Consider the following 14831-nt stretch of genomic DNA (forward strand, 5'->3'; position numbering starts at 1 on the left):
CCAGACGCGCCGAGACCCAACCTCCTGGCTTCTGGCCCGCAGGCCCCCTGCGTCCGCCCAGTGGGCGGGGCCGCCGGAGCCACGGCTCCACGTGACGTCGATGCCTGGAGGGCCCGCCCCCGGCAGGGTTGGGTAACGCCCCGCCGGCTCTGCGCAGCCGCGGGACGAGGGGCGGTGCCGTGGGAATAAAATGCGCTCGTGGGGCGCGGCGGGTTCGGGGCGTCTCCTGCGATGACTGCAGGCGCTGGAGGAAAGTGGAAACAATGGACGTGGGAAGATGCGTCATCCCTGTTCCCGGCAGCCGGAGACTCACGCTCCCAGCCACTCCCAAGGCTGCGGGTGCCAGCCGCGTGCCCAGTCTCCGGCCCAGCCCTGCGCCCCGAGCCCCGGCCCAGCGCGGCCGGCTGCTTGCCGGGCTCGCCAGCACAAGCCGCCGACGCAGCCCCCGCCCCCGGAGCCGCACCTCTCCGTGTGCGCCGCGGTCGCTGCGTTCGGCCGCCCGAGCGTGAAAGCTGCGCGCCAGGACGCACCAGCGGGCGCGCGGCTCCTGCAAAGGCCCCCTTGACCGCCCCCACGGCAACAGGGAACGGGCAAGTGGCCGTTTCACACGCTGAGAACTCAAAGGGTGGGTCCGGCCCACTTTCCTCCTGCACCCCAGAATCCTGTCTGTGCAGCTTCTGTTACGTGTCTTCACCGGAATGTCTGCTAGAATCTCACATGTCCCAACCTGAGCTTCCGATGCCTTCCCTCCCCGCAGGTACTTCCTCCAGTCTCTGCCAGGGCAGTACATGACCACTCACTCTTCCACGTTCTTAAGCCAGAAAGTTGGTAGTCGTCCTGACTTCTGTTTCTCTCTCATCCCACCCACATCGGATCTGCTGAATCTGACCATTTCCCACTATCTCCACTGCCATCCCCCTTGTCAAGCCACCTTTATGTCTATCACCCAGATTATTACAGTGGCCTCCTAGTTGTCTCTGTGTCCCATACTCGGATTCCCTACTGTGGGTTTTCACAGAGCAGCCAAAGTAGTTTCTTGAAAGATAGATCATATCCCATCACTTGCAGGCTCCAAACCTTCCGGTGGCTCCCTATTGCACTCAGATTAAAAAAAAAAAAAAAAAAAGGAACTTAAGTAAATTTTCTAGGTTATATTTTCAGCTGAGAATGATGAAAACCGGGGCGCCTGGGTGGCTCAGTGGGTTAAGCTGCTGCCTTCGGCTCAGGTCATGATCTCGGAGTCCTGGGATCGAGTCCCGCATCGGGCTCTCTGCTCGGCGGAGAGCCTGCTTCCCTCTCTCTCTCTCTGGCTGCCTCTCTGTCTACTTGTGATTTCTCTCTGTCAAATTAATAAATAAAATCTTTAAAAAAAAAAAAAAGAATGATGAAAACCTTCGTAAAGGTCCTACGTGATCTGACTGCACTGGTCTAATTGACCTCTTGGATTTTCATTCATTATTTCACGCATGATCCTGCCTCAAGATCTTTGTACTGTCTCTTCCCTCTGTCTGGAAAGCATTTACCCGAAATAGAGAAATGACTTCCCTCACTCCTTCCTTCTGGACTTTACTCAAATGTCTCCTCAGGGAGACCTTCCCTGATTATTCTTTTTTTTCTTTTTTAAGATTTTAAAAATTTATTTATTTGACAGAGATCACAAGTAGGCAGAGGGGGAGGAGTAGGCTTCCCGCTGAGCGGAGAGCCGGATGCAGGGCTGGATCCCAGGACCCCAGGATCATGACCTGAGCTGAAGGCAGAGGCTTTAACCCACTGAGTCTCCCAGGGGCCCCTTCCCCGATGATCCTAAAATTTCAGCACACACACACACTCCTCCTATTCCCTCCCCTACTTTGTTTTGTTTTTTTTTTTTCTTAACATGAGTCACCGTCTAATAACACGCTGTGTTTTGTAATTATTTGGTGTGTTTTGTTTCCATTGAGAAATGCAAGCTGCATGGGGCAGGGAGTTTCTAGACAGAAATGTCCCCTGATGTACATCCAGTGCCTCAAACAGTGCCTGTCTCCTAGTAGACATTCACTAGCCTTTTGTTAAATGAATGTCTGAACACACGAAATGGTTCAGATGGCAAGAGCCTAGAGTCCAAATGAAAAGGGGAGGTTGCAAAAAAAAAAAAAAAAAAAGAAAAGGGGAGGTTGCACAGTAATGCAAATGTAATTAGTGCTGCTGAATCATATGACAAAATGTTTAAAATGCTGAACTTTACGTTACATTATATTTTCCTGCAATAAAAAAATTACAAAGTAAAGAGGAGACATGATTCTGGACAGGTGGTCAGGAGCAGGTTCAAGGAGGATGTTACAAACTACCTTACAGAGCTAGGACTCTGTCTCCAGAGTTCACCTGAAGCAGGGGATCGTTTAGATCAGACTCGCGATTCAAAAACCCACTCCAGCTGTGGTATGTAGAAGACCGGCAGAGTCACAGGAAGACCGCTCCATACAACACCAGGAAAATACACGTTCTTCTCAAGCGCACATATGACATGCTCTAAGAGAGACCGTATGTTAGGCCTCACCATAGCTCAATAAACATACGACATGCTCCAAGAGAGACTATATGTTAGGCCTCACCATAGCTCAATAAATATTTTTAAAGATTTTATTTATCTATTTGACAGACAGAGATCACAAGCAGGCAGAGAGGCAGGCAGAGAAAGTGGGAGGGGAAGCAGGCTCCCCGCTGAGCAGAGAGCCTGATGCAGGGCTCAATCCCAGGACCCTGAGATCACAACCCGAGCCCAAGGCAGAGGCCTAACCCACTGAGGTACCCAGGGGCCCCTAGCTCAATACATTTTAAAAGATTAAAACAATAAATAAAAGATTAGGGGCTCCTGGGTGGCTTGGTCGGTTAAGGGTCTGACTTTTGATTTCAGCCTGGGATCCAGACCTGTTCAAGATTCGCTCTCCATCTCTCAAATAAATAAATCTTTAAAAAAATAAATTTCAGGGCGCCTGGGTGGCTCAGTGGGTTAAGCCGCTGCCTTCGGCTCAGGTCATGATCTCAGGGTCCTGGGATCAAGTCCCACATCGGGCTCTCTGCTCAGCAGGGAGCCTGCTTCCTCCTCTCTCTCTGCCTGCCTCTCTGCCTGCTTGTGATCTCTGTCTGTCAAATAAATAAATAAAATCTTTAAAAAAAAAAAATAAATAAATAAATTTCAAAAGACTGAAGTCACAAAATATTCCCTAAAAGGAAATGAAATAGAGATCCGTGACAGGAAGGGATTTGAGAAATTCACAAATACGTAGAAAAAAACCAACAGGCTCTTGAACAACCAGTGGGTCAAAGAAGAAATCACAGGGCAAGCGTTGTGAGATGAGTGAAAAGGAAAACAAAACACGTTAAAGCTTAGGGTGCAGCACAAGCAGTGCTCACAGGGAAACTTGTCCCTGTAAATGCCTATTTTATTTTATTCTACTTTTTTAAAAAGATTTTATTTATTTATTTGACAGACAGAAATCACAAGTAGGCAGAGAGGCAGGCGGAGAGATGGGGAAGCAGGCTCACTGCTGAGCAGAGAGCCCAATGTGGGGCTCAATACCAGGACCCTGAGATCATGACCCGAGCCGAAGGCAGAGGCTTAACCCACTGAGCCATCCAGGCATCCATGTAAATGCCTATTTTAAAAATGAAGAAAGATCTTAAATCAATAGATCAAGCATCCGACTTAAGAAACTATAAAAAGGGGCGCTTGGGTGGCTCAGTGGGTTAAGCCTCTGCCTTCGGCTCAGGTCATGATCTCAGGGTCCTGGGATGGAGCCCCACATCAGGCTCCCTGCTCAGCAGGTTGCCTGCTTCCCACTCTCTCTCTGCCTGCCTCTCTGCCTACTTGTGATCTCTGTTAAATAAATAAATAAAATCTTTTTTTTAAAAAAAAAGAAACTATAAAAAGAGTAAACTAAAACAACAACAAAAGCAGAAGGAAAGAAATAAAAAGACCAGAGTGGAGAGGCGCCTGCGTGGCTCAGTCAGTTGGGTGTCTGCCTCCTCAGGATCCTGAGATCAAGCCCTGCATCAGGCTTCCTACTCTGCAGGGAGCCTGCTTCTCCCTCTGCCTCTCCCCCTGCTCATACTCTCTCTCACTCAAATAAATAAAATATTCTTTTTAATTTCAAAGGCTTTTAAAAAATATTTTATTTATGTATTTATTAGAGAGAGAGCACAAAGCAGGGGGAGCAGCAGCCAGAGGGAGAACCAGTCTCCCCACTGAGCAGAGAGCTGATGTAGGACTTGATCCCAGTACCCTGAGAACATGACCTGAATCGAAGGCAGATGCTTAACTGACTGAGCAACCCAAGGGTCTCAAATAAAATGTGTTTGTTTGTTTGTTTTAAATTTAAATGTTCCTGGGGTGCCTTGGTGGCTCAGTGTGTTAAAGCCTCTGCCTTTGGCTCAGGTCATGATCCCATGGTCCTTAGTTGGAGCCCCGCATCTGGCTCTCTGCTCAGCAGGGAGCCTGCTTCCCTTCCTCTCTCTCTGCCTGCCCCTCTGCCTACTTGTGATCTCTGTCTGTCAAATAAATAAATAAAATCTAAAAAAACATTTTTTAAATGTTCGTTTCAAAGAATACCAGTAAAGGAAATGAAAAGACAATCAATAGAATGGGAGAAAATATTTGCAAATCATATGCCTGCCAAAGGCTTAGTATCTAGAAATAAAAAAGAACGCCTAGGATTCAACAATAAAAAGGTAACCCAATTTGGGGGGTCTGGCTGGCTCAGTTGCTGGAGTATGTGACGCTTCACCTCGGGCTTGTGAGCCGAAGACCCACGATGAGTGTAGAGATAACTTAAAAATAATAATAGAATAAAAATAAAACAGGCCAAGGATTTAAATAGACATTTCTCCAAAGAAGATATGCAAATGGCCCATTAGCACGTGAAAATATGCTGAACATCACTAATCAATAAGGAAATGGGGGTGGGGGCCACCCAAGATGCCCCTTCGCGCCCAGGAGGACGGCCACAACAGGAAGCGCACAGTGACCGTCAGCAAAGACGCGGAGAGACGCGGTGCTCACGGATGCACGCGGGGCTGGCGGACCCCTCCGGGGCAGCTGCTATGGGGAACTGTCATTTCCGCAAAATGCTAAATCCAGAGTTCCTTTCTTTCTTCAAGTCTTTGACAGCGAGCACAAGCAGGCAGAGCGGCAGGCAGAAGGAAAAACAGAAGAAGGCGTCCCGTCGAGCAGGGAGTCCGATGCGGGGCTCGATTCCAGGACCCCGGGATCATGCCCTGAGCCGAACGCTTGACTGACTGACTGAGCTCCCAGGCGCCCCAAGCCCGAGTTCCTACATGACCGAGCAATTCCACTCCGAGTGTACGGTCCTAGGTGTATACACCCAAGAGAAGCGAGGCCTGTGCGGCCATTCTAGTTCAGAGACGGCCAAAAGCACCCCAAGACTCTGAACCGCGACGCCCTTCAGATTACGTAAGTCCCGCGCAGCCCGATGGGAACCGTAGTCCATCCACACCGTCGTGGGCGCTTTTCTGCTCGTCGACCGGCCACCCTGCCGTCAAGCGTTCACCGTCGCAAAAGAATCTTCCCTGCGCCGTTGCTTTCCCTTCCGCCGTCAATCGTGACTTAGCTTCGCCCGCAGACGGCTCCACGGCCGGACTGAAGACAGTGACAGGGCGCTTTACGACAGTTGCTTTGTGGCAGTTCCGGAGGAGGAAGATGGCGGCCACCTTAGTAGCCGCTCGAGGCTTGGGGTCCGCGCCGGCCTGGGGTCCCGAGGCCATTACCCCGGACTGGGAAGGCCGGGAAGTCTCCACAGGGGTGAGAAGGCACCCGGGGTTCAGGAGATGTGCGCAAACTTCGATGCGATGGGAGGAGGAGGCCTGCGTGGGGTTGGAACACGGGATGGGGGGGAATAGAGGTGGTCTGATGCTGGAGCGCCGAAGAGGTGTCCTGAGGATGTTGGAGAGGGACGCCGGAGCGCGGAGCCCGGAGTCTCGCGGGACGAGGGTTTCTGGCCGGCGTGGGCCCTCTGGGGATGTGGGGATTGGAAACCTGGTACTGTGCGGGGGTGCTGAGGCCCCGGGAGATTTGCTGGCGGGTCGGTGGCGTACGACTTGCGTGTTCTAGGGGACTGCACTGAGGGATCGTTGGGGTTTGCGTACGCGGGAGAATGGGAAGGGGCCCGGACTCACCCCTTTCTCCTTACCCCAGACCACGATCATGGCCGTGCAGTTTGAAGGGGGCGTGGTTCTGGGAGCCGACTCCAGAACGACCACTGGGTGAGCTCCGGACAGGTCCTGGCGGGGCATCCCGTCTTTCCCTCCCTTCCTTCCTTCCTTCCTAGCCTGGCAGGTCGTCCTGACCCTCCACAGCCCCCCGCGGGGGAAGATCTCTCCCCTCCTTGGACTGAAGGATCTGTTTCAGCTCCCATTACTTCCCAATTTCCCTTTCTCACGTTTTGGAGACATTTTTGCGAAAGTCTCTGCTGGCTTCTGTTTGGGTGGGAACTAATGAGAAATGCTGAGCCCCGGGAGTGGGCAGTAGTGGGATAGGGGTGGGAGACGAGTGGGATCACCCCGTCACGGCCCTGCCATCCTTCAGGTCCTACATCGCCAATCGAGTGACTGACAAGCTGACCCCTATTCACGATCGCATCTTCTGCTGCCGCTCGGGCTCAGCGGCTGACACCCAGGCAGTAGCCGATGCGGTCACTTACCAGCTTGGTTTCCACAGGTACCTGTGGGCAGGGGAGGGGCGGGTATCCGCATGGAGTTGGGACCCCAGGTGCTAAATGCTCTGACTCCCAGGCCCGGAGGCTACCTTTTCTGTCACTCTCCCCACCCTCTAGCATTGAGCTGAATGAGCCTCCGCTGGTCCACACAGCAGCCAGCCTCTTCAAGGAGATGTGTTACCGATACCGGGAGGACCTGATGGCAGGAATCATCATTGCCGGCTGGGACCCCCAGGAGGGAGGGCAGGTGAGATACCCCACCCCCACCCCCAGCAGAGCACAGGCCTTTGATCCTCTCCCCACCCCACCCATTTTCTGTTTTTCTTCCCAGTCTGTACCTCCCAGACCAGTCCCACATGGGCCGCTGTATGTCCGTGTGCTGCCGTCGGTATAGCCGGTGACTCTTCTCATCTTTCCATCTGGCAGGTGTACTCAGTGCCCATGGGGGGTATGATGGTAAGGCAGTCCTTCGCCATCGGGGGCTCTGGGAGCTCCTACATCTATGGCTACGTCGATGCGACCTACCGGGAAGGCATGACCAAGGACGAGTGTCTGCAGTTCACTGCCAATGGTGCGGACTTGGCTTTCTGGGCCTGTGAACTCCAGCCCTCATATGAAGCCACCCGCATATCCATTCCTCACTCCTTGTGAAGCCGACATCTGACCCTGACCCCAGCTTTCTTTTGTTTGCAGCTCTCGCCTTGGCCATGGAGCGGGACGGCTCCAGCGGAGGGGTGATCCGCCTGGCAGCCATCGCAGAATCAGGGGTGGAGCGGCAGGTACTTTTGGGAGACCAGATTCCCAAATTCACCATTGCCACTTTGCCACCGCCCTGATTCCCGGAATTCTGGGATACAATGGAAGACACCCCCTAGTGACGTAAACTTCAATAAACAGTTTTTCCAAAAGAATCTACTTTGAGGTTCTTTTCTTGACCTCAACCCTGTGCTTGTTTGGCCCACTCCTGTGTGTGCAAAGCTCTGCTCTGAGCGGGGAGGGACAAGCCTTTGCAAGAGTGGTTTTCAAACCTCTTGTCCAGCCCACCTTCCCCCACACTCCCTTTCCTCCACTGTACCAGGTCCTTAGGACACCAAGGTATGGTTGAAATGGGAGCTCCCAACAAACGGCCCACCCCCTTCCCTGTTCCAGCCCAGGGCGGAAGTCAGAATCCTGCCTGGGCCCGGGGCCACATCCCCTCGATCTGCCTCCTGCTTGTCATCATGTCTGGCTACTGACCCAAAGGCCAGAGGGCCTCGGATCTCTGGCCCAGACTCAGGGTCCACTCCCTCCACACTCACCTGTGTCACCTCATCTTGTCAGGAGGAGCAGCGAGATGCATTCACTTTGGGGACAGAGGTGGACCTTGTTTGCAGCTAGCGTTGAAGAAGGGGGTGGGGCTGGGAGTGCTGTGGGGCAGCCCTGAAAGCTGTCATTCCCACAGGGGTGTGATGGTGAGCCGGTCTTCAGCCGCTGGGGTGGGAGGCTGAGGGCAGAGTCTGGGCCCCCACGGCCATCCCCACTCAAGCGGGGGACCCAGAGGAGTTCAGTGTGTGCATGTGGTCACGGTGCCCGTTTTCCCTCCAGCTCTGAGGATAAGGGAACTGTAGGAACCTCGTTGGAAACCTTGGTCCTAGAATACGATCCTGCCCTGGGGGATTTTCGAGGCTACAAGGGAGGCTTCCTAAGGAGGCGGGAGGTCCTGCACTAAGTGCAAAAGAGCAAAGGAAGACGTCTGAACCCAAATGTACACCTCAAGTTTAAAATACCCATAGAGAGGGGCGCCTGGGTGGCTCAGTCACTTAAAAGTCCAACTCTGGATCATGGCTGGGGTCATGACCTTGGGGTCCTGGGGTGGAGCCCCGTGTCCCCTCCGTGCTCAGCGGGGAGTCTACGATCCCCTCTCCTTCTGCCCCCACCCCCCCTCCCTGCTTGCTCAAGCTCTCTTTCTCTAAGAAATAAATAAATAGATCTTTAAAAAAATAAACAACTCACAGAGAACTTCTGACTTTTCTGCAAAACCTGTTTACCCAGTCCTCCCTCACTCAAGGCATCCTAGCTTCCTCCGTCCCCTGCACTCCGCACTGAGCCGAACCTATGAGCTGGACAGTAGGTCCTAGAACCTCCGTCTGCTTGTTGCCGTCTGAACTGAACGCCGCTCTCCCGTAAGTGATGTGACAGGAATTTCAGGCGTACGATCTAGTGATTGGACAGCTCTGCTGTGCTCACTGCACACCCCTGTCTTCATCCCAGCCACCACTGTGACTTGGCCACCAGCCAGCAGCGGGCCCGTCCGTGACCTTGCTGCTGCCACACTTGCCCTCCTGTAGCCTTGTCCGTAGAGCGACTGGAGTGACTTTCCATGTAAGTGAGAGCGTGTCGTCCCTTGCTTGATCTTCCTCGATGTCTCGCTGTTCCATCTAAGATCATACCTTGGCTTCTCTCTGTGACCCAGCTCACCCATCAATGACCCCCTCTGTGACACTCTGCTCAGTGGCTTTTTTCCTCTTCCCTAGGACCTCACGGGTTTTGCCCTTACACTTCCTGTTTTCCTGCCCAGGACTCAGCCTCCCTGATTTTTTTCTTTTAAATAAACTTTTTTTTTTTTTTTTTAAGGCATCTCTCCCCCAAGCGTGGAGCTTGTACTCACGACCCCGAGACCAAGAGCCCCGTGTGTGCTCCGCCGATGGAGCCGGCCCGGCCTCCCATCAGATAAAATTTAGAGCAGTTTTAGGTTCAAGACAGAACCGAGTAGAGGCTTCCCGGCCATCGCGCCTGCCTTCTCGTGCTCAGCCTCCACCCTGCTGTCAGCATCAGTGACTGAGAGTCCACACGACACGGGGGTTCCCGATTTCCACTCAGCTCCTGACCATTTGGGTTCCAGCTCCAATGCCACCTTCTGAGCAGCTCCTTCCCAACTACCTGATTCCAGCAGCGCCCTCCATCCCGCTCTCTCAGCACCGTGTAATTTCCTCTGCAGCCGTTGCCCTCTCTGCCTGCTTCAGTGTTTATCTCCCGTCCGTGAGAGGAGCGGGCTCTCTGCTTGGCCCACTGACGTGTCCGCACTGCCCACCAGGAAGTAGTGAATATGCTTCCCCGCCTGGTTCCCCGGTCCCCTCCGGCCTCCAGCCTCTCCCAACAGCATGCTGCCCTCAGCTCCGAGCTGGACCTCAGCACACCCCACACCCACTTCTGCCAGCCCCAGCTGGGCTCCGTGGGAGTTCAGCGGCGACATGGTCACCAGCCCCGCAGCCCCTCCGCTCCGGGCTGCCCTCCACTCCTCCGCTCCAGTACCCGGCCTCCTGGCCTGGGCCGCAGACCACCCCAGCCCGCACACATGCTCCCCTGCACGCAGCCCTGGGTGAGCTCTAAGTATATTTCATGACAAGGTTACGAGGGTATGGGCTCAGACGGATCATGGAGAAGTCTGGAGAGGGAAGGTTGCAATGCGTCCTGGACGTTCAGCCCCTGGTCATCCCCATCAGATGGTGGAGTCATTGGCAGATGCAAGGTCGTGCAGCTGGTGGCGGAAGGAGAGTCGGGCTTTCCGGCTGAAGTAGGCACCGGAAGAGGGTATCCCTCCCTCGGCCACAATGGGGGCCGGAGCCGGGCTGGGATTTGGATCTGGAGGGGCCGCGGGATCCAGGCCTGCAGGGGGATGGGAGGAGGAGGAAGGGTGCTGTGGGGCAGCCTTCCCCTTCCTTCCCTGCAAGGAGGAGGAACGAGGCCAAGGGAGCATCCTGGGGCAGGGACAGAGGAGGAGGAGAGAGTGGGGCTGCTTTCAATGGCCTGCAACCTATGTGGTCACACGTGGCCTAAAATGCAGAAGGCCCCGGGGGGTGGCTGGGAGGCTTTGCTCTTACATCTTGGAGGTGGTCATAATTTTTTTTTTAACCAGGGGGCTTCACTTTCTCGTTTTGCACTGGCCAGTCCTATGGAGAATCTACCTCCCATCCCGGGAAACAAATTATTCTTTTCCCTTCGCTGGTTTGAACATTTCCCTTTCTCCCCAGAGAGAGAGCGCCCCCCATTTTCCTCGTTCTCCCCCCGTACCTGCTTGTCTCTCAGTCCCCCGCTGTCTCCGGCACCCACACCATGGGAAGCACCATGCCCCCTTGAGACCCATCTCAACAGTGGAGGCCACCAGGATGCTGGGGAATGGCCAGGAGGGGCCCCAGGAGGAGGGGTGTGGCTTCCAAGCCCCCCCAGTGCAGCCCAAACTACCACTTAGCCTCAGACTGCCTGGTGATTACAGGCGCCAGGGGGTGGCGGAGGAGAGGAGGGAGGAGGGAAGAGGTAGACGGGTACCGCAGTCACACACCTCTCCTCTGTGCCCCCGTCACTTGGGGCACTCTCCGGCCTACAGGGAGAAGCAGGAGGACGCTGGAAAGGGAGGGATGGCAGAGACAGACACGGAGGGGCTGGGACGCAAGACGTGCCACAGGAAATCTGGAAAACCCGGTGCCGGCCGGTACACTGCGGGGGGCTCATTTGTATTCTGGCATGAGAATCCAGGATGCCCGAGATGTCAGATTTTAGAGAATGGTCTATTTTTGTAGAATGAGACCTGCAGGGTGGGGGAACATTTGGTTCCCGTGGGACGGTCTGGTATCTCTTGCCCCCTTTTCAGAGGACAGTCCTAGTTGATGCACGACGCTGTCCAGGTAGATTCAAGGGACTTGTACGCGTCACCTGGTGTTAGCCTGTACGCGATCCTTCGAGCCGGGCATTACTGCTGTCCTGCTCTCCCAGCTGAGGAGCTGGAGGCACGGAGATGGGCAACTTGCCCGAGGTCACGCCTACCCCAGCCAGGCTGACTCTGGCCCCTCTGAACCCCTCGGTGACCTTCAGGCAATGATGCCTTCAGCCAGGCCTGGGGGCCCGGAGCACTTGCGGCAAGGACTCTGGACGCCCCCCCACCCCCAGAGAGCAGTGTGAACATGACCTTACCCTTCCCTGGGGGTGCCTCACGCAGCATGGGAAGCACCCCTGCCTATACCCCACCATCAGAAATCTGTTTCATATTTCTCAAACAGCTTGATGGACATACAAATCTCCATGCACGTGAATACACACATCCACGTACAGTCCTAGGAGTCTTAGCAAGTGTGTACACCCAGAGACTAGCCACCCCAATCAGAACTTCATATAAATGGGCCTCATGGTGTTACTTTCTGGGGTCCCGTTTCTGTCAGCTTAATGGTTTTGAAATTCACCCGAGTTCTATATATCTGCAGTTTCCTTGTGTTTTTTGTAATATCACTATTATGGGCATGCACAACATACTTTTGTAAAATTCACCCTTTTAAAGTACATGAGTCAGTGGTTTTTGCGATATGTACGGCCATGCAGACATCGCAACTAATTTTTGTAACATTTCCGTCACCCTCAAGAGACCCTGCGTCCCTTTCCAGTCACCCCGCCTTGTTCTCCTCCCTGGCTGCTGGCCACCACTAAGCTACCTCCTGTCTCTGGATTTCCCGTACATGAATTCCTACCCTGTGTGGTCCGCTGTGTCTGGCTTCGCTCCCTGTTTCCTGTCGCCCTGTTGTGGCCGGTGGTAGTGCCACGGCTGCATGGTATTGCACCGTAGGGGCTATACCACTTTTTTCTTTTCTTTTCTTTTCTTTTTTTCCAAGATTTTATTTATTTATTTGACAGAGACAACCAGGGGGGAACACAAGCAGGGGGAGTGGGAGAGGGAGAAGCAGTCTCCACGCTGAGCAGGGGGCCCGATGCAGGGCTCAATCCCAGGACCTGATCGAAGGCAGACGCTTAACTGATCGAGCCACCCAGGCACCCTTCTGTATTTATTTTAGGGGAAGAGAGAGAGCAAGCAGGAGAAAGGGAGGGGGAGAGAGAATCTCAAGTAGATCCCCACTGAGCACGGAGCCCTTCACTGGGCGCAATCCTACAACCCTGAGATCATGACCTGAGCAGAAACCAAATGTCATCTGCCTAAACAACTGAGCCTCCCAGGTGCCCCTAACTGTATTTCTTTTGACTGATGTATAGTTGACACACAATGTGACCTTAGTTTTAGGGGATCAGACAGTGACCAGACGGGTCTGTACAGCACACTGTGCTCACAAGTGTAACTATGACCCACCACCATGAGACTCTGTTCCAGTCTCACTGACCGTGATCCCCGTGCTGAACCTGTCATCCCCATGATTTCGTCCTTCCATAGCAGGAAGCCTGGACCTCCCACTCCCTGCCACCCACTTTGCCCCCACCCCGACACTCTCTGACAGCCAGTGGTTTGTATTTATGGATTTGTTCATGCTTTGTCCATCCTGGTTTTGGGAGAAAGAGAATGTTGGGGGGCAGAAGGAGAGAAAAAGAATTTTTTTAAAAAGATTATTTATTTGAGAGAGAGGAGCCAGGGGAAGCAGCAGGCAGAGGGAGAGGGAGAAGGAGACTCCCCACTAAGCAGGGAGCTTATGAGGAGCTCCATCCCAGGACCCTGGGATCATGACCCAAGCCTCAGGCAGACGCCTCACCGACTAAGCCGCCCAGCACTTCTGCAGAGAGAGAATCTTACGCAGGCTCCATGTCCAGTTTGGAGCCTGACCCTGAGATCATGATCGGAGCCGAAATCAAGAGTCTGACACTTAATTGAGCCACCCAGACATCCCTGTTCATTTTATTTTAAAAATTCTGCATATAAGTGAAATCACATGATGTTTGTCTCTTTCTGACTTGTTCCACGTAGCATTATAACGTCCAGACCCATCCATGTTGTTATAAGCGGCAAGATCTCACTCTTTTTTATGGTTGAGTAACATTCCCGTGTGTGTGTATGTGTGTGTGTACCACATCTTTATCCATTCATCAATCAATGGACATTTAGTTGTAAATAACGTTGCTATAAACATAAGGGTGCGTCTACCTTCAAATTGGTGTTTTCGTTTCCTCCAGGTAAACACCCGGCAGTGAAATTACCCGATCACGCACCCAGCTCTACTGTCAGTGTTTTGAGGAACCCCCATGCTGTTTTCCACAGTGGCTGCACCAATTTACATTCCCAGCAACAGAGTACGAGGGGTCCTTTTTCTCTGCATCCTCCCCAATGCTTGCTTTTTTCTTCTCTTTTTCCTATTAGCCATTCTGACAGCTGTGAGGTAGCATCTCACTGTGGTTTTGATTTGCATTTCCCTGATGACTAAGTGATGTGGACCATCTACATCTCCATGTATCCCTTGGCCATCTACAAGTTTTTTGGGGGAAAATGTCTGTGCAGGTCCTCTGTCCATATTTAAGTCAGATTGTCGTTTTTGGTGTTGAGCTGTACATGTTGTTTTTTGTTTTCGTTTTTGAGCATGGTCCATGCCCAGCATGGAGCCCGAGTTCAAAAAGGGCTTGGACCAAGCAAGACCACGAGATCAAGAACTGAGCTGACATCAAGACTCAGACACTTAACCAACTTAAGCCACTCAGGCGCCCCAAAGAAACTCTTCATAGATTTTGGATATTAACCCTTTATTGGATCTACCATATACAAATATCTTCTCCCATTCAGCAGGTTGTCTTTTAGTTTGGTGTTTCCTTTACTGTGCAGAAACCTCTTATTTTGAGGAAGTCCTTGTAGTTTATTTTTGCTTTTGTTTCCCTTGCCTTGGAAGATGCATCAAGAAAGAGACCTCACTGCCTGCGCCCTCTCAGGCGGTAACTCTGATTTAGATCCTTCATCTGGTCTGAGTTTATTTTTGACTGTGGTGTGAGAAAGTGGTCCGGCTTCATTCTTTTGCATGGGCCTGTCCAGTTTTCCCAGCACCATTTACTGAAGAGACCAACTTTTTCCCGCTGGATATTCTGGCCTCCTTTGCCGTGCATGAATTGACCATACGGATGCGGGTTTAATTCTGGGCTCTCTACCCTGTCCCATTGGTCTGTTTTTGTGCCAGTGCCACACTCTTTTGATGATGTATCACTCAACGCTTAACATTTTGAGGAACTGTCTTCCAAGGGGGCTGCACCATTTTACACTGTATTTGCTTCGGTTGCAGAATAACAGTACATTACCACAAATCAATCGAAATAAAAATATTTATTCTCTTTAAAGAGCACCATTATTTTACTTTTTATTTTTTATTATTATCATTTTTAAAGACTTTATTTATT

At 52.6% G+C, this 14831-nt stretch overlaps 2 protein-coding genes across 2 annotated transcripts; one reads left to right on the top strand and one right to left on the bottom strand.

The window, feature by feature from the left end:
* Window positions 1–5659: 5659 nt before the first annotated feature.
* On the top strand, window positions 5660–7621 carry PSMB6 (proteasome 20S subunit beta 6). The gene is made up of 6 exons (XM_059379245.1): window positions 5660–5797; window positions 6191–6258; window positions 6581–6712; window positions 6828–6957; window positions 7137–7281; window positions 7404–7621. Exons 1-6 carry the CDS (start codon window positions 5696–5698, stop codon window positions 7544–7546), a joined length of 720 nt encoding a protein of 239 aa, XP_059235228.1. The 5' UTR covers window positions 5660–5695; the 3' UTR covers window positions 7547–7621.
* Window positions 7622–10188: 2567 nt separating this feature from the next.
* Window positions 10189–10833, bottom strand: C16H17orf114 (chromosome 16 C17orf114 homolog). Its single transcript, XM_059380078.1, has 2 exons — window positions 10761–10833; window positions 10189–10355 (listed from the first exon to the last, which is right to left on the bottom strand). Exons 1-2 carry the CDS (start codon window positions 10831–10833, stop codon window positions 10189–10191), a joined length of 240 nt encoding a protein of 79 aa, XP_059236061.1.
* Between the last annotated feature and the right edge of the window lie 3998 nt (window positions 10834–14831).

This window comes from Mustela nigripes, chromosome 16 (assembly GCF_022355385.1).
Source record: "Mustela nigripes isolate SB6536 chromosome 16, MUSNIG.SB6536, whole genome shotgun sequence".
Classification (NCBI taxonomy): Eukaryota; Metazoa; Chordata; class Mammalia; order Carnivora; family Mustelidae; genus Mustela; species Mustela nigripes.

Bases quoted from the DNA above. Each gene is read 5' to 3' on its own strand.
- PSMB6 (XM_059379245.1), top strand. From the start codon at position 5,696: ATGGCGGCCACCTTAGTAGCCGCTCGAGGCTTGGGGTCCGCGCCGGCC. The intron at 6,259-6,580 runs GTGAGCTCCGGA...GCCATCCTTCAG, and splicing joins GACTCCAGAACGACCACTGG to GTCCTACATCGCCAATCGAG. The intron at 6,958-7,136 runs GTGAGATACCCC...TCCATCTGGCAG, and splicing joins ACCCCCAGGAGGGAGGGCAG to GTGTACTCAGTGCCCATGGG.
- C16H17orf114 (XM_059380078.1), bottom strand. From the start codon at position 10,833: ATGGGTCTCAAGGGGGCATGGTGCTTCCCATGGTGTGGGTGCCGGAGA. The intron at 10,356-10,760 runs GTACGGGGGGAG...ATCCCCCTGCAG, and splicing joins GGGGACTGAGAGACAAGCAG to GCCTGGATCCCGCGGCCCCT.